This window comes from Schistocerca serialis, chromosome 1, assembly GCF_023864345.2.
Source record: "Schistocerca serialis cubense isolate TAMUIC-IGC-003099 chromosome 1, iqSchSeri2.2, whole genome shotgun sequence".
In the NCBI taxonomy this organism is placed as follows: Eukaryota; Metazoa; Arthropoda; class Insecta; order Orthoptera; family Acrididae; genus Schistocerca; species Schistocerca serialis.
In genome coordinates, this window is record NC_064638.1 from 651,714,318 (window position 1) to 651,734,120 (window position 19,803).

General features: G+C 41.9%; 1 protein-coding gene across 3 annotated transcripts in view; it reads right to left on the reverse strand.

Annotated features, from left to right (window-relative positions):
- LOC126479166 (centrosomal protein of 112 kDa-like) overlaps positions 1 to 19,803 on the reverse strand; it is a 164,968-nt gene that overhangs the window by 60,651 nt on the left and 84,514 nt on the right. For 2 of the 3 annotated variants that reach the window (XM_050103761.1, XM_050103759.1), the window contains exon 6: positions 8,700 to 8,857. In XM_050103761.1, the coding sequence (XP_049959718.1) occupies positions 8,700 to 8,857 (158 nt within the window). The remainder of the gene's footprint in view (positions 1 to 8,699; positions 8,858 to 19,803) is intronic. The other variant, XM_050103760.1, reaches the window with a different exon arrangement.

Genomic DNA, 19,803 nt, shown 5'->3' on the forward strand with positions numbered 1-19,803 from the left:
TCACACTCTGGCATTAAATAGAAGTGGGCCACTGTGCAGCTTCAGTAAATTTAAGCATAGAAAATCCATGTGTGGAATCACTGGCAGACTACTGCATAACCAACTTCGTGAAAGGAAGAGTACATAAGTTTTTACTCGACACGGAGCCACAGGCTTGCATGGAAGTACTTCAAGTCAGCCTCGGCTATGATGTTACACTCTATGTTTCCTGAGTAAAGATCATGCTAAAGTCAATATGGAATGGTCCGTAGAACAGATGGATGGTACATCACTCTGTTTAGGTTCTACTGCCAAGAACACCAAAAGCACTGCAAGGCACGTCTCTAAGTCTGAAGAAGCCACCTAAACTATACACACAGTCTTTTGGAATTGAACTGCAAGATAAAATACTGCAGGGTACAGTAAAACAAGTCCGAGTAGACACAGGAGTAGATTTGCCACTCAGTATTTTATCTTAAGTGAAATACTTAGTGGACTGTGAGGAACTGGACAAATTGCCATGTTTTGTGCACTGTAATGCATCATATGTGCAATGGATAATTTCAGTTCAGTAGAGGTAGAACTATTATGAAATATGATACTAGTCTACCTAGAGGTAATGGAGGAGGAATATTTGGATAGAGAATTAAATATGGAGTACTCTAAGCCAAGACAGTCTGCAAATTTAGCCAGTCTGCAGGAGAAAATGTTACCTTTACAGAGAAGTGATAGGGAGGAAATAGAGAAGTTGCTAGAGGAATATGCGGACTTGTTTAACCCTCCTGAATCATTGCCTCCAGTAATACAAAGCATAGAATTCCCACAGAACGAACAGCCAATGTACAAGAAACAATATCAAGTTCCACATCACCTCCAACTGGTGATGGAAGAGTTTATAAATTAGCAGTTGCCTGATGTGATTAGAAAAGAGTACCAGCCCTAGAGGGCACCCAGTGGTAATTGTACCTAATAAAATAAAGGATTGGACCAAGGCGCATCAGTTTTATTGACTGTCAGTATTTAAATCAGTCACGTATACATACCCACTGCCAAATATGGAAGGAAGAAAATGAAGACATATGGCAGACACACAACATTTACAGCTTGGTGACAAATTCTTTGAATATCAACAAAACTGGAGATCTCTTACACAGTGGATCAGCAATGAGCTTTTGCCAAAATCAATCTCCAAGTACAAACCCAGGCAGTTTCCGCAGAGTGCACAAACCAGGGAGAATAGAGAAAATAAGCTTTAGTTTTCAACAGGTCTAAAGGGTTAACACATGAAGATAATGAATTATATGTTGTAAAAATTAAATAATTCTAGAAATACATGAAAACAAGGCTAAATGAACAGGTAGGATGTACATGGTTGGAACTTATATAAAGGACACGAATACTCAAGACAGACAGATAAATTAATGTCATTAATGTATCAAAGTGGACCTCATATAATACAACTTGAATTGACATTACACTTCTCTCTTTACAGGCAACTCAGAGTGTGTCATTACAACACAAAAAGCTACCCTCCTAAAATTTAAAATACACTTAGCACAGAACTCAGAAGGTAAACTATATTGTGTGTTCTCCCAACAGAGTAAGTTGCTGGATGAAGTCTTGTTGCATGTGTTCCATAACATTGATAGATACTGTTTACTACTGTTTCCTTCCAACTACTATTGTGCAGCTGTCCTCAAATGTGAGGTAATACCAGATGCCACAATCACCCCAATGTTTCTCTTAGAAGTTACCATTGATTACACTGAAACTGGCATAAGAAGTTTTGCTACTGGCAATCTTTTTAACAAGTCCCACTTTACGCAAAAAAATCTTGCTTTCAACAAATAAATTAGAATCTCCATTTCTGACAGGGTACTAACTCCTACGAAGGTCTGTGGTTAGTCTTCATTTTTAAACATATTCAGCTAAAATTTTAACTGAATTGACAGCAGTAATTCAAACTGATACTTTCTGTTTATAGGTAGATCACAGTTTTCGGTCAATATTTTCCATCTCCATTTTAGGGAGTTAAATGATACACTAATGCTTCCTGATGAAGTTGTACAAGTGTGCATTTGAGGTTGTATTGCAGATGGTGCATTGAGAAAATCTTCTAAAATTGCAAATATTTTTCTTTCAGCATAAAACTTCTGAACATGAGAAAATAGATGAAGGTCAAAATAGAGAAACATTGCAGTGATTTTAATATCCACTCAAATTTGCATACGATATTTGTTTTGAAATCGAAGATGCCCAGATATATGAGAGTGCGAGTACACCCTTGTCTTATTTTGCCCACTGTAATACCTTTCTTTATTTCAATTTTTTTTTTTTTTTTTTTTTGGGGGGGGGGGGGGGGGGGTGAGTGGAGGAGGGATCATGCAAAATATTTGCAGCCATTCTCATAAAATGGTATATGGAATGATGAGTGGAAATATTTCTTTAGCCAGAAGCAATTGAAGTTGTGAAATACTTGGAGAAAAAATACTTTATTGGAGCTGATACTAGACATGGAGAGAGCATCTGTCATTAACAAGGCCAAAGACAACTTCATTTCTCAGGAACATAAATGCAGTTGTTTCCCCCTACAAATTGAATCACCTTCAGCTGTGGAATGGGGCATGGTTTTCACTGCAGGAGCAAATACAGAGTTACTGCTCTGCATGGGAACATTTTCCTATTGAACCCTTCACATCACGTCTGGATACGTACAACGGCACCAGGCTGATGGCAAACTACACTCAAATATGCTGCAACAGCATCTGTGCGGGCTGGCCACCAGCAGCTTAGGCACATGGGACGATACCTACCATGCCGCTTATCGGAGCTCTGCTCTATATAAGGATAACGTGGAAGGTGTCTGTCCTCAGATTGTATTCTACTGCTTATTGTAACTTTTCTTCGTTTGGTTTGCTCACTTCCACATGCTCAGTCTATTCGGTTGTTCTGTTGATTCTCATGTCCATGGAGACTGTGCTCAAATCTCCCCTCAAGAAGAACCAGCTGCAGCAACAAAATGTGTAAGTTGTTGTCCAATTACCCTTGTACATCCATCTTTCCAACCTTATCTTCCTCATTTCCCAGTATTCTTAACCAATGCAGTCTTAAATTTCCTTTTCCCAGAACTTGATGTATCAAAACACATATTTTGCAAACTTATAAATTCTTCTTATTACTGACAGCAGCTGCAATAGTACAAGTAACGTCAGTAGTAACATTGTTAGTTCAGTCAGTATAATTACTCACACTACCATCTCAAGAGACCCCAGTCACTTCAGTACCAATTGTCATATCAGAATTGTTATTTCTAAGGTGCCTATGATTCAATATATATTGTATATTGTATGCAGGGTGTAAATGCGCACAAGGGAGGGGGGATTCTAATTTCCCAGTTGAAAATTCACTTTTTCCTGGGTGAAAATAGTCTATATCCCTGATGGAACTACAATTTTTCTATGTTGAGAGACAATACACTTTCCCTCTGAGCTGTACACAACTTATCAATCCTTTGAATGGTGAAGGTTTTATACACCAGGACAGATCTTCCTGGCATTTAGGAAACTAAAAACAGCGCGTCTTTGGAAGATCTTTGGTGTGCGGCAACGTTTACGCTGCACGTTTCTCATAACGAAAGTATAAATAGAAATTCCACCAAGTGCAATACGGTAGCTTCCGAAGCACTGAAATCAAGATTGTGACTGCTTTTATCAGCCATAGTACAAGTCACGTGATCTGGCCTGCCAACAAAAGCAGATATTCAGAGCACAGGACACACGATGCAGTCCGACAACAGTAATGTCATTGTTAAGTAGCGCAAAAGCACAACTAGGAAAAGTTAATGGTTTAAATTAATATATCTTCAGTACAGCTACAAAAAAAGCTAAGCTTTCACATATGATACTTGAAGTAAAAAGGTTTTTTCGTAAGCCAGTCTTAGTTCATGTCACGTGATCTCGCCAGCCGATGACAACGGATATTCAGAGCATAGGACACATGATGTAGTTAGCCAATAGCAACACAAACAGCAACAGTTAATGGTTTAAATTAATATACATAGTATTGCTACAAGTAAAGCAAAGCTTTAACGTATAATATTGGTGTCTAAGGTTAAGACGCTGCAAGAGAAGCTAGGCTTTCACATATAATGTTGGTCTTTTAAGCGCGTATTACACTTTATGATATATCACACAAATGAGCCAGGAAAATTTTTAATAAAGACACAAATGTCTGATCTTGTGGGCTCGAAATTCTTCTAAATGGCTCGACATTGAAGAGTTGATTTTTAAATGAGAGTCAAACGCTCTGCGATTTAAGAAATTCATCGTACATTCTCGTACACAGAAAATTTACTTTGAAAGTAACGCTTTTCAAACCACCATTTGCAATATTTTCCCACGGCCTTTTAGAAATAGGTTCGTTTCAGTAGTTGTCAGGGAGCTCCAGATAACAGGCGCACATTAAAAGTGCACATTTATATGTCTGAATTGCCAATGAAGTAGGCCTCGACCTGATATTAACCTTTTCAATGTGATTTTCGGGATGTAAATTTTCTTGTAGTACAGTACTGTGTTATCTCATGTTTGGTTCTTTATTATGGCATAATGCCATACTTGTTAGAAGATGAAAACATGCACTTGAAAGGCAGCAAACAGTTGAAACTAGCCAATAGTGTGGAATTAAACACTTCGTTTCAAATATTGCCTCAGCAGTAAAGATTAATGAAAGGAAATTTCTTTAGCAAACCGACAAAAATAACTTCATTGTTCAGCAAGACGATTAATGCTTGACCATCAGAAAAGTGGAAATAAAATAAAGTCTGAAACTAACAAATTTTTGCCTTCCGTAATTATGTGAATGTATTTTAATTCACTTGATAGCTACTGGCCACAGAAATCTGTTTTGTTTTCATCTGACGTGAGAGCAGTTAACGAAGAGGAAACAGCAAAAGCACTAAATGTAAACACGGGTAACGTGAAGACTACCCACTTCCCCGCTACAACTCAGACTGCTCTGCGCATCAGCCCTGGCTCTAAGATATTTCTGAACTGGTGCAATACTAGATAGCATTGCCCCTGTAGCATCTAGCTGCTTGCTGCTACTGCTTACACAGCCAAAAGCCACATTTCTGTAGCCAGAATCTCCTATTACAGGCTCCCAGATCGCAGCTGCTGTTGCTGCTGATGTGGTTTCGTGAGAAGTTGTTCACCTCATTCAGCTTGGTCGGGCAGGCCTTCTGATCCTTTATTTAACTATTTTGCCCTCCATCACCATTTTTCAATGTCTGATGGTGGTGGTGTTCTCTTAGCTATAAAAGAGCTCTCACCCAGGCTTGTAGTCTCAGCCGCCCTACGGTGGAATGTGCTTCAGCCAGACCTGGGGATATTTTGTACCAAGTCACTGGTCCATTGATATGTGTTTTGATTTGACATCATCAGTTACATTGGATGTCTTGTCTGGTGTGCTACACACCAGGCAGCGTTGCAGCGACCCTCTCGCCACAGCTTGCGCAGCGATGTCTGTGGGAATATGTCCATGTTGATTTTGTAGGTCCCTTCCTAAGTTCTTACTGGGTTTGGTTGTTTTCTCAACTTCTTTACTTTATTTGCTATCCTTGAATGTTAACGGTTGAGGCCCTCTCAAAATTTGTGACATAATGGCTCACAGTTCATGTTTCAGATCTTATGCATTTGCCACATGACTGCTCTTCCAGCTCACCCCCAATCTAATGGTGGGATAGAATGGCTTGTCCCACAATTAAGGTTCAGATTAAGAAGTATACTGTGGACTCTTCCATGGAAGATACCTCAATGTTCTTCTTGGTCTCTTATAGGTTCGTGATGGTGGGGACTTGGGAGTCCAGAAGAGATGCTCCAAGGTCGCCGTCTGCGTACCCTCCTGCATCTGCACATATCGCTCCACCAATGTCCTCACTGCAGTTCGCTCCTGGCTCCATTGTCTGGGCTTGGGGGTTAAGCAACTGACAAATGGATTCCAGCCATGGTCTACAGCAGCAGCAGCAGCAGCAGCCGCCGCCGCCGCCGCCGCCCCTGTATGGTATGCACCAGGGGGACTGGTGGTGCACCATCACGATCAGCTGCATCCTTGTGCCGTAGTGCGGGATGCGGGTCCGCCGCCACCTCCTTTTCCTCCTCCCTCAGCGCCTTTCCAGCAAAGTGGTGTGTCCCTGCCGTGGTGTGGACCTGACCTCCTTGTGGATGTCACCACTTCCTGTTTTTTCCTCTGGGGTCCAGCACCCCAACACATGCTGCCACACAATCCCGTGATACTTCACTGCCACCAGTATTTCTGCCAATTGCTGGGCCAGCACTATCTGGTTCTTCACCACCAGCCCAGTTGCCAGGCACCTTCACCATCAGTGCAGTTCGTCGAGGGCCTGTATGTTACAAAGCAACCAGTGCCCTTGTCGCTGGTACTTCGCAAATGCGCAGTAGGGGAGTAGGGTGAAAGGGCGGACCACCGCACCTGTCCATGATCACGCTGCTTCCATCCCTACTCACCAGTTCTGATCAAGAATCCCTTTCCCATCATCACCCATTGCAGAGGCCATTGATGTGTCATAAGTCGCCTTGCTTCCCACATTGGTTCAACACCCTTTCCCCAAAGTGGCAGGGGGTCCTATAACCTTGCACATTGTATCTGGATACGCACCTGGCAGCTTGCCGCTGGTGCACTGCACTCAACTATTCCACAAACAGCATCTGCGCAGGGCAGCCACCGCAGGCAGCCTACAACTTGTGCACAAGGCATAACATTCACCATGTTATCTACCTGAGTTCTCACCCATGCAAGCGCAAAGTAGCACGTGCCATTCCTCAGACTGTGTTCTATTGCTGTTGCTAGCAATACTGTACTGGTGTTATGTTGTTTACTTAAATGTGGATACATAAACTTTAGTACTTTGTTGTTACACTATGTCTAGCATTAAGGACTTTATAGTACTAGTTAAGCTATTATCTTCAGTTACACCAGTTCTTGCAGCATCAACCAGCATCAACCAACTGGAGCAACAATGCTTGCCAAAAGATTAGGCTATAAGAAAGAACCCAACTACTTTTTCTTAGAAAAATAAGAGGAGGAGGAGGAGGAGGATGATGATGATGAAGGGGAGGGTGGAGGGTGCGGGGACACTGACTTGCAGAAAATTAAAAATTCAAGCACAATATAATCATGAAGTTAATCCAAACAGCTTGTCTGTAGCAAGTTGACATAGAAAGATATCCGACAGTTATAGTGCACTAGGCACAGCAGCTCCATGTGCCCTTCTCAACCAATCATGTGATGTGATTTCGTAAATGTCTTTATGGTAACGCTTCAGTGTTGTTGCAGCTATATAGCCCACTATTATTTGTGTCTGCAGCCATTAGCACTATGCAGCTGAAAGCTGGCAACAGTGCTGCAAACAGTCAGGGATCATCTTGCACTGACTTGATTACAGTACAATGTTGCAAATGCTTCAAGAGTGAGTTTAGCTTCTGCTACACTGTTCATAGCTATCTTGTACTATTATTCACAGTCATTTCTTTCCATATCCAAGCATAAATGAATGGAAACAGTAATTCGTTCAGCAACACTACATGGATACTTTATGTAGTAGTTTTCAAACATTTCTAATGCAGTTTCACAGCTTTTAATGTTCTTTTTAATAAATATGTCAAACGGAAATTAAACTGTGTTCATTTTTCATGGTTTTGTTATCTGTGCAAACTTAAGGCTGTACACCAGACTGAACTACGACTCCTGTCTTTTGAAAGCAAGTACACCTCCAATAGTGTCTCCTAGACTATCAGCCAATGGCTCTCTTCAGAGTGGCTCTTCCTGTGTCTCTGTGTGTGTGTGTGTGTGTGTGTGGGGAGAATGAGGGAGGGAGGGAGGGAGGGAGAATTCTTCCCGTCATTTCCTTCTGCCCTGCAGCTGTCCATGATTTGTATTATCGGCCATCTAACAAATACTGACTTTCTACTAGACTTCATTGTCAGCCTTGTTCGATTTCGCTGTTCACCTATTCATGGTCTCCCAAATTCTTTAATTTTTATGTACAGCATCAGTGTCACAGGGAAAAATTCTAGTGAAACATGCATGCATGTGTGCGTGCGTGCATACATACATAACATACTTCTTCACTGTGTGTAAGAAACAGATAAAATCGTACCATTTGAGATGTTTTAATTTGATAAAATGAAACATACATCACAGGGGGGAAAGGGGGGGAGGTAATTCAGTTGTTGTATACATTGTTTATACTGCCCCTTCAGATACCATGTAAAAACAGATAAAGAATTTGACCAACATTATTCTGGAAGTAGAATGCTGAAGCAGTGAGACTATTCATAGCAAACAAATACGGTATTTGACATTCAAACTTCATCTGGTCAGTCACAGTTAAAACGTTACTGTAATTGCATTCATGAAAATGTTTTTAGAACAGTGCATACTATTCTGCTCTAGAGCATGTCACTATGTACACTGTGCTCACTGCTGTATTCCTGCTGTGTGTGTCTTCTCAGCAGCCGATAGTAGCTGTCTTCTTCAAATTGCTTTTTAAGAAATATATAATAAATGCAAACGAGATTCTACGCTTTCTGTAGCATAAATAATCCACTATATACTATATTTGTACCATGAGATAGTATTGTCTTGATGCATAATGAATTTTATAACTGTGGTTTTTTTTCTCTCTCAGTTGATGATATACTTACCACCATTGCTTGTTGCTCCTCAGTGAGTGATTGTTCTGACAGGCTTGTAAGAGAACAATGCTCAGGCATATTCTCTATTGATTGCAGCAGACCTCTTTTCTCCCTTTGTGTATTTACATTCAAGAGCTCTTCTTTTCCAAGTGTAATTTCCTTTTCTGCTATACCATTCATATGCAACAAAATAAAATACCTATTGTTACTTACAGATAATATCAGGAATCAGTTTAAAAGCATATACCTCTCTCTCTCTCTCTCTCTCTCTCTCTCTCTCTCTCTCTCTCTCTCTCTCACACACACACACACACATACCTCTGTAGTTGTCAACAGCAAACTCCAACAGGAGCTGAGGGTACTCTAACATTCACTGTTAGTGATACCTTCCTCCCACCCCATCGTTCAACAAAGATGTCTTTTGGACATATCCAAAAGAACAAACAATTTCGATCCTGCTGCCATTATGAATCAGTCAAGACACAAAGGAATTAATGACATTGGCTGCCAGTGGGCACTGATTTATATCAATGGCGAAAGTTGGAAGATTGTGTTGGGCTAGATTCGAAACCTGGTCTTCCACTTACTAGGTAGATGCACTTACCACTGTGCCATGGACACAGTCATCATTGCAACTGCACAAACTACCCTAGCACGCCTTCCATCATACAAATTCTCAACTTATCCACACACTACTAATGTAGTGTCCCTTGCCTATTATCCTCTTTACTTGCGGCATTTCACCGATTCCCGATGCATCCGCACTGAAGTGAGCAATTGGTCGCCCTCACCATAATTGTATATGTGGATGGTGCAATGGCCTTTACATCTGCCAAGTAAGCAGGTGACCGAAGCTCAAATCTAGGTTCTGCACAAATTTTAAACTTTCTCCATTCACTTAAATCAATGCCCACTGGCAGCCAATGTCATCAATTCCTATGCACCTTGAAATGAAAATCTGACTGGCTGAAAATTCTCCCATCAGTTACCTGAATGAGAAAAGGAAACCATGAAAAATATAAATTCCAATACATGACTGATTCGGCTCTCATTCCTACCAAAGAGGTCCAGAGCTATAGCCACTACAACCACAGTGCAGTGTTGTCAGTATATTATGGTTATTATAGAAAAGATCAAACATCTGATATTCCCATGGAGTTGAATAGCTGTTAGCATCCATCACATTCCTGAAATCCACTAATGGTATAAACAACTAAATTACACAGAAGGGCAAGGTATGATAGCATGAATGTGTCATATAAAATGGCCTGTAAATTTTGCCTATGGTTTCATACTGTAATGAATGATGGCAAAAAAACTTCTATGAAAACTCATAGACTAAGATAAAACTTTGCTGAAAGTGCCATGGAGCATATTAATATACACCAGAACTGTTTTATCATAATCTGCCTGATCATTTAAATGACGATTTCCAACACTAGTGCTTCAAAATTACAGCAAATATGTGGGCTTCTCAACCCCCCCCCCCTTCGAAAATAATAATAATAACAATAATAACACCTGTGGAGGCCCAGGAAAAGAATAGCCCTCCGGTATGTTTTGCCAGTCGTAAAAGGTGACGAAAAGAACAAACCACTAATAGGGCTAACCCCCCTCTTAGTGTGAGGAGTTGGTTCAGGACAGAGCTAATGAAGCCTCAGACAAGCGCTGTCATGGTCGGGGACGACGCTTGAACCCTAAGCCCGTCCACAATGGTAATGACACTGTTAGCCACACGGAAAATGATTTAAATCCAAATAGAGGTGTTTTGCAGGATATGCTTCCTGCAACCACTCTAGAAGGAAAACAAAGACAGAGGATGAGATGGTCAGATGAAGTTAACCGACACCTCATGTTCTGTTATTACCAAGCAACAAACTTAGGAACCAACACAACTGGATACAGATCACAAGTATACGCAACGTATATTACCAGATACCCAGAATTAAAATTTTTAACAGAACAACGACTAGCTGATCAAATCCGTGTAATAATAAAAAACAACAGGATACCCCAGTCAGAATTAGAAAACCTCAAACAACAAATACAACAAATACTGGTACAAATAATGTGCAATCAGAAGAAGAAGAAGAAGAAAATACAGTAATGGACTCAAACATCACAGAGCAAACAAAGAACAACACGCATCAATCAAACAATCAGAGGAAAACGATGTCTTAAGACAGCCACCAGAATAAGCACAAATAGAACACGAAGTGATACACATGTTAGATGGAGAAGAAAAATTTAAGCTGACTGTTGTGACTCGCTGATCTTTCAAAGTGCCACCGCGCAGTTACGCGCGTCCTCTACATGCGGCGCTGTCTGCCAGCAGCCGCTAGACTCAGACTCAGTTATGATTTGACTGTTAGGTGGCATACGTCTTACTCTGTTTACTTGATCTGTGACTCATGTATTGCATCGTCCTTGAAATATAGTTGTTCAACTTGAAGTTATAACAATTGGCGACGAGGTAGTGAATTTTTCTTTTTCATCGTTGACCCACGTGTTTCCATGGCTACTCTAGAGCAACTATTGCAAGGTCTCAGAACAGCAAACGCTTCTCACAAATGCGATTCATGATTTCGTCTGGGCATCAAATGCGGGGCGTCTCTCGTCGTTGTCTCTACCTTCTTTTCCTCCTTACGACGAGATGGCGGAAGACTGGTCTGATTTTGAAAAAAGGCTTCGACAACACTTCTTGGCATTTCATGTCGCGGATGACCAAACATGTAAGTCTCTGTTCCTTTCATGGATTTCCCCTCAAATGTATCGGTTGTTGTCGCAATTGGCTCCTTTGAAAGATCCTGCATCTTTTTCCTTTGCTAAAATGTGCTCACTTCTGTCCGTCTATTTTCAAAAGCATACGCGTGTGGTAGCCTCTCGTGTTGCCTTTCATCGTTGTCAAAAACAACCGAAGCAATCTTATCGCACTTGGGCTGCTGAACTTCACGGCCTCAGTAGAAAGTGTCAATTTGTTACTGAAGTTCACAAAGAATCCTACGCTGATTCCATGGTAAGGGGTGCTATTATCGGGTCGGCGCCCGACAAAGAAGTTAGGCAACGTGCCCTTCAGTTGGCAAATCTGACTCTAGATGAAGTCCTATCCATCGCTCAGTCTTTTGAAATTTCTCGCGCTGCTGGAGCGCAAATAGAGGCATGGGGTGACATTGGGGAAATACAATCTCTGCGCACTGTTGACGAAGTGTGTGGCGCGTCCCCACCGGTCGACGTGGCCGCAGTATGCTCCCAAGCCCAGCCTCAGCCTAACCGTGAACAAACCTTTAAGAAACTGCAGCAAAACCCATGGCAACTTCCTTCATGTCCGCGGTGTTTCACGGAACATTCACGATCTGACCGCATACATGATGTTCATGAACATAGCGCTGATTCTGATTCTGTGTTGTCTGTCAATCGTACTTCTTCCCTTTCAGGGAAGTTATTCCTCACTGTCCAAATACTTGGTCGAGATGTTCGCATGCAGGTGGATACTGGTTCTGCTGCGACTATCATCAATTCTCAGACGCATCTTCAAATGGGTTCTCCAATCCTGTCACCTGTCACTAGGCAATTACAGATTTAACAAATAAACAGAAGATTTCCCTCTTGGGACAATTTGATGCTGAGGTATCTTACAAATCTGTCGTTCGCACTGTTCCCATATTTGTGGTCGACCATAGTAACGCGGAGAATCTTTTTGGTTCCAATGCCTTTCGCGTTTTTGGGTTCTCCATAGATGACTCTGTCAATATCGTCTCTGATGTGATTCCTTAGGCTCAATTGGATTCCTTGTCGACGACATTTTCATCTCTTTTTTTCTCCTGGGTTAGGCCGTGCAAGCGACTTTGAAGCTCATATCACTCTCAAACCCATTGCTCGGCCTAAGTTTTTTTGGGCTCGGCCCATTCCTGTGGCCCTTTGTGATCAGGTCAAACGGGAGCTGGATCGTCTCACTGCTTCAGGGGTCTTGCTTCCTGTCACTTCCAGTGAGTGGCCCTCTCCTGTCGTCGTTGCTAAGCCAAATGGTGATATTCGTCTGTGGTGATTTCAAAGCCACTGTAAATGCTCAATGCCTTATCGACACTTACCCTATGCCTCAACCTGAAAAATTGTTTACTAAACTTGCTGGAGGCCAGTATTTTTCTAAACTGTCAGAAGCTTATCATCAACTTCCTCTCGACGCTGCTTCCCGGCAGTTTCTGGTCCTTAACACGCCTTTCGGCCTCTATCAATACCAACGACTGCCATTTGGGGTTGCCAGCGCCCCTGCTCTCTTTCAGCGATTCTTGGAACAATTATTGCTCACTGTCCCTGGGTGTATAAATTACATGGACGACATTGTTGTCACTGGCTCCACCACTGACGAACATCTTCAAAATCTCCGCACACTTTTTCATGTCTTACAGACTGCCGGTCTTAAGTGTAATCTTCAGAAATCAAAATTTTTTCCGGCATCTATCACATATTTGGGGTTTCAACTCTCTCAGGATGGTATTTGTCCGCTTCAACAAACTGTTGCTGCGATCGATGCCCTTCCTTGCCCTACATCTGTTAAGGAACTGCAGACCTTCTTGGGGAAAATAGCATACTATCACAGGTTTTTACCATCTGCTGCTTTGGTGGCTCAGCTGTTGCATCGCCTGTTGCATAAAAACGTGCATTTTCACTGGTCCGCGTCATGCGATGCGGCTTTCCTGAAATTGAAGACTACGCTGAAACAGGCCCCATGCTTGGCTACTTAACGACCTGGCCAACATCTTTTTCTTGCCACAGATGCCTCTCAATACGGTGTTGGTGCAGTCCTTGCACACCGTTTCTCTGACGGTTCTGAACAACCCATTGCTTATGCCTCCAAAACACTCAAGGATGCCCAACATAAGTATTCTCAAATCGAAAAAGAAGCTTTGGCCATTATTTATGCTCTTCATACATTTGGTGTTTTTCTCTATGGATCCAAATTTCATCTTGTTACGGATCACAAATCACTTGTTTCCTTGTTTCATCCATCAACGTCACTTCCCGACAAGGCTGCACACCGCCTCCAGTGTTGGCTCTTTACTTGTCTCGTTTCAATTATGAGATTCATTTCCGGTTGACGCCTCAACATGCGAATGCTGATGCACTGTCACCTTCCCATGGGTCCTGATCTGGCATTCGAGAGGGACGAACTTTTGTGTTTCCACCTGGATGTTGCCGAGCAGTGGGTTGTGGACGGGTTCCCCATCACCAGGGACCGGCTGGCGGCTGCCACGGGTTCTGACCCTACCCTCTCCCGGGTTTTACGCTGTATTCAGAAGGGTTGGCCAGATCATCCGTCCGCTAAGACTTCTGATCTGCTCTGGAACTACTACGCTTTGCGTTACCGCCTCATGGCTAGAGATGGTGTTATCCTCCTTTCCACCGAAAATGCTTCGCCGCGTGTTGTGGTACCTGCATCTTTGCAAGCTTCGGTCTTGTGCCTCCTTCACCAAGGGCACTGGGGTGTGTCTCGCACAAAATCTCTGGCGCGCCGTCATGTGTACTGACCCGGCATTGACTCTGGTCGCTGCCTGCAGCCCTTGTGCGTCACAGGCCGCCGCCCCGAAGTCATCTTTGTCGCCGTGGCCTTTGCCTGAGAAGCCCTGGGAGAGTATTCATGCTGACTTGGCGGGACCTTTTTTAGGTACTTATTGGCTTCTCGTTATTGTACGTTGCACGTCGCCTACCACCGCGGCAACCACCAATGCTCTAGCTCGCATTTTCTCTTTGGAAGGCCTTCCCTCTACTCTTGTTACTGATAATGGTCCGCAATTTGCCTCTTCCAATTTTGCGGATTTTTGTGCCCGTCATGGCATCATGTATGTCACGGCCCCTCCATTCCATCCACAGTCAAACGGTGAGGCTGAATGACTGGTCCGTACATTTAAGGCTCGGATGAGGAAACTCCTGACTTCTTCTGCTGCTGATGATGCGCTTCACCAATTTTCGGCTTCTTACCGTTTCACCCCCATGGGCGACCACAGCCCGGCTGAGCTCTTACATGGCCGACAGCCCCGCACACTACTTCATCTTCTGCGGCCTTGCACCTCACGGCCGCGGGTGCCTTCGCTTGGCCGATTCATCTTGTATAGGTACAGGGATATGGTAGGCGGCCAAAATGGAGTCCTGGCCGCATCTATGACACTGTGGCTGACGCCTGTATGAAATCCAGACTGACACCAGCTTCGGCCCCGTGTGCTGGCAACGCCTGTTCCGGATACCGCTACACCACCTTCGGCTCTACCTGACGCAGTCCTCTCACCATCATATCGGTGCCAGCACAAGAACTGACGCCAATAGGAGATGTGCCCATGCAGGAAATGGATGACCATCATCTGTCGGAGCAACTCTACTCGCCTCTTTCTCCTAAGGACGCGGACATATCACCCATGTCTCCTGTTATAACAAACGGACTTGCCGCAACGGGCAGGTTGGTGCACGGGACCCCAGCAGATTCGACCCCCATGTCTCCTGTCATCTCAACCCGTTATCATCAGGGACACTTCCGTCCGTACTGGAAGCCGCCTCCTCGACACTTTACGGCCAGTCAAACAACGCCTATGGATGTTAGCAATATACAGGCCACCTCCACCAAGACCAGTGCAACGACTCAACCAATTACTAAAGATAACAGAAGTATTCAGCAATGATATAAATATGGCTTTTGGAACAGACAAATGTAAGAAAAATAGCATAGTCAAGGGAAAACACACTACAAGAAGATTACATATTGGATAACCAAAGCGAATGCATAGAAGCGATGGAAAAAACAGATGCCTATAAATATCTAGTAAACAGACAAAAAATAGGAATAGATAATACAAATATTAAAGAAGAACTAAAACAAATATCAAAGACTAACAAAAATACTGAAAACAGAATTGACAGCAAGAAATAAGACAAAAGCTATAAATACTTATGCCAATATTGACCTACTCATTTGGAGTAGTGAAATGGAGTAACATAGACCTAGAAGCACTCAATACACTTACACTATCACAATGCCACAAATATAGAATACATCACATACATTCAGCAACAGGAAGATTCACATTAAGCAGAAAGGAAGGAGGAAGGGGATTTAACAACATAAAAAACCTACATTATGGACAGGTAGACAATTTAAGAAAATTCATTATAAAACGAGCAGAAACTAGCAAAATACACAGAGCAATCACTCATATAGATACATCGGCTACACCATTGCAATTTCATAACCACTTCTACAACCCTTTAGATCACATAACATCAACAGATACGAAGAAAGTAAATTGGAAAAAGAAAACACTACATGGCAAGCACCCATATCATCTAACACAGCCACACATCGATCAAGACGCATCCAAGACATGGCTAAGAAAAGGCAATATATACAGTGAGACGGAAGGATACCTTCCAAGGTAGGAGACGAGATACTGGCAGAAGTAAAGCTGTGAGGACCGGGCATGAGTCGTGCTTCGGTAGCTCAGATGGTAGAGCACTTGCCCGCGAAAGGCAAAGGTCCCGAGTTCGAGTCTCGGTCGGGCACACAGTTTTAATCTGCCAGGAAGTTTCAGGAATAAGTTATCTGTAAATGCTGTCTACAAGTAATGTGATGCCGAGTCAACACAATAGCAAAGGTCAAGCAAACAAAGAGTTTAATAAAATTGTCCAAGAAGCAGACAGCTTACAACCTGTGCGCATACCCATATGATGCCACGTACCTCCAGATATCTACCAGAGACTTTATGTGTGATGATGTCACCAAGATGAATATCTGAGAACATTTCCAAATACCAAATACCAAGGAATGGTTGAATCCATGTCACACATAATTGCCACTGTGTTATCACTGGCATTAGATTCAAATAGGAAATAACTGCTACAAAAGGTTTTATGGTTTTAATTGCTGCATTTATACCCGGATCAGAATAACAAAGTGATTGATATCTAGCTGTCCACAGGACTGCTACCTCAGCAACAGCCAATCATAAAACGAGATTGGCTGCATCTCCTATTCTGTTCACCATTGTCAAATCTCTGTGCTACTGAAGATAACGGCTACTGTAGTCAGTTGTCGACGACTCGCAGTCTGTAACAACAGTTGTAATCAGTTTTCTTTTGCACTTCGTTTCTCTGTGTTACGAGTTTGTTTTGCGCTACCAAATATCTGCAACTTGTAGTGGAAGTGTGCTAAACGGAAAGTTCAGTGATCTACTCATGTTTTATGTGATCAGACATGTGAGTGTGCGTGCTCAGTGCGAGAATATTTCAAGAACGAGATAGACAATGGTGCAACTCTATTGCCTCTAATGAAGGTAATCGAAAGAACTGCTGATGCTTTGATGATACACAAAAATACTGTCGCCAAAATTTGTAAGAAGAAATATTGTGCGGAAGAGGAAGAGCCTGATTCATTTAAACTGCGAGCACCTTGAAAGAGGAGGATAGAACCACATGTAACAAACTTAGACTCTTTTCAACAAGATGCTGCTTGTCACCACATATACGGTTATTAAAAGAGAAAAGAACATCCAATTATTAAAAAAATTGTGCATCAGTCTTTGCAAGGCGTAGCTATCCAGTGGCAGCAAAACATCTTTATTAATGGTTGTCAGAGCCTTCAGCTTATGGCATAAAAAATTAATGGATGGAAAATTAAAATCAAGAGACTTGACACCAGAGCATGGCGGCATAAGTTTTTTAGAGCTATTGTAAAGTGCCATTTGAAGACACTGTGTGGCTTGACGAAACCTGGACAAATGCCAGTCATTCTGTCAGAAAAAACTGGACAGATGATAACTTATGTGGAAGTTCAGCTGTTCTGGTGGGAAAGGTTGCAAAAATTATTGTCTTGCACGCTGGAACTGCATCTGATTTCGTACCTAAGTGTCTCCTCGTTTCAAAATCTGACGACTATCATGAGAAGATGAACCACAATATTTTTCTGAAGTGGTTCAAGGGGGCAACTACTGGAAAACTTAACTTGGCCATCTACCATTGCAATGAATAATGCCCCATACAATTCAGTTATTAAAGATAAAGCACCAACAATAGCAACGAAATAAGCCAACATCGTTGAATGGTTGAAATGCCACAACATGTAAATTCAGGACAATTTATGTAAGCCAGAACTCATGAAAACTGTAAAGAAAAATAAGCCACAGTTTCAACAGTATGTTTAGATGAGGTAGCTAAAGAACATAGCACAGGGCTCTTAGGCTTCCACCAAACCACTGCCACTTTAAAGCCATCAAAAGGACTTGGACACAAACTAAAAATTATGTGGTAACAAATAATAAAAGTTTCACTATGGCAGAAATTCAAAGACTGTCAGAAGAAGCAGTGGCACAAATAATGCCAGGAAAGTGGAGAAATGTTGTACACCACACAGAAATGATTGTTAAAGAAGCATGGAAAAGTGATGGGAGTGTCAAGAATAATATAAAAAATCTTATTACATTCCTGGGAAATTCCAGTGGCCCGCCCACAGACTAGAGCTCAGATAACAGTGTTGAGGAAAAAAAACAATTCTGAACTAAGTGGCATTTACCCTTTGCCCTTGATTCATCATTATTTTTGTGTCTGTATTTTGTATTTTTGACTGAATGGTGTGTACTGCAGTTGCACAATAAATCTCATCTCGTAATTAAGGAATACTCCTCTGCACAAAGATGACACACTGCATGCACACTACAGTGATTGGGGAGTGCTGGAGCAGTTTATATCAATTCTAATGCCCCTTACTTATCGATTACGACAACTGAATAAAGTTCATTGTGATTGTTACAACAGTGCTCTTCCTGTTGCTTTTGTTGAAATATACAGATAATAGGAACACACAATCATTTTATACATGGGAGAGCATTTATTAAGCCACAAGGATTTAATGATACTGTAAAGCAAACTCAGTACTGCACATTAAAAGGCAGCATGAGAAGGTAGTCCACTAAGGAACTACACAGCTGTTCTGCTACAGGCATAATGCGCATGCATGCACGGCCAACTGACAATGTCTCCTCCTCCAACACTCAACTGTGCTTTGCTGTCAATCACTTCGTTATTCTGATTTGCATATAGAGCCCAATATGACTATCCTAGTTTGCCCCTCCTTAGGGGATTGTGCTTAAGTGGTGGTGGTGGTGGGTAAAACCACACCCCCAAAAGGGAAATTTTTTGCAGTTTTACAGTTACCTTTAGTAAAGACTCACAATATTGAAAACATGGTCCTATTAAAACTATAGGGCATTAAATTCTGCATTGAACAAGACCAGACACACACTTTTTGACAACCCATCCCTAAGTTGGACATATTTTGTATATTTGTGAGAAATGTTTGTTTTAACTTCTCCTTTTTGGTAATAACATCTAACTTAAGCCTTCTATCAGTTAAGTAGCCATACGAAAGTTACAGATCCATAAATTCTGTGTTCGATGAGATCAAAATAGTGAATTTTTTTGGACAAAATGTTTCTGTACAGCTCCACCTTAAAGTTCAAGCAGATCACATTAATTGTGTATGTCGTGATAAAGAACAAGGAATTTTTTTTGCATCACATTTTGTATTGAAAATACACAAACAGTAGAACATAGTACTATAGCACATCTTAGTACTAGTCTTGTGCCTAATAAATATAATAATAAGTTACTCAACTTTGAAATTTACAATTAATTTTGTTGCAGGTTGGAAACAAGCACTTGTAAAAATCACAGATTGTTTCCTGTATGTGAAAAGATAATATAGGAGAATGAGGCAGTGACTTTGAAAGCAAGAGGAATCAGAACTTTGTGGGAGTGCAGTAAGAAGAGATATATTGGAAAGGATGTTCTTTTTAAGATATGTGATACTGTAAAACTTCATGCCTCCTTATAACTCATAAATCTTACACCAGGGAGGAAAATGTGGCTGCTAGTGGAAGGGGAGTTGCATGTCCAGTCCGATCACAACAGCCAGTTCTCTCTCTCTCTCTCTCTCTCTCTCTCTCTCTCTCTCTCTCTCTCTCATAACACAGGTGCCAATGATGATTTCATTTCCAAACAACTAAGACTGAATGTCTATTGGTGGTTTGCTGTCAGTACTGTAATCCTTCCTCTCCAGCAGCTTGGGTTGGTTGGT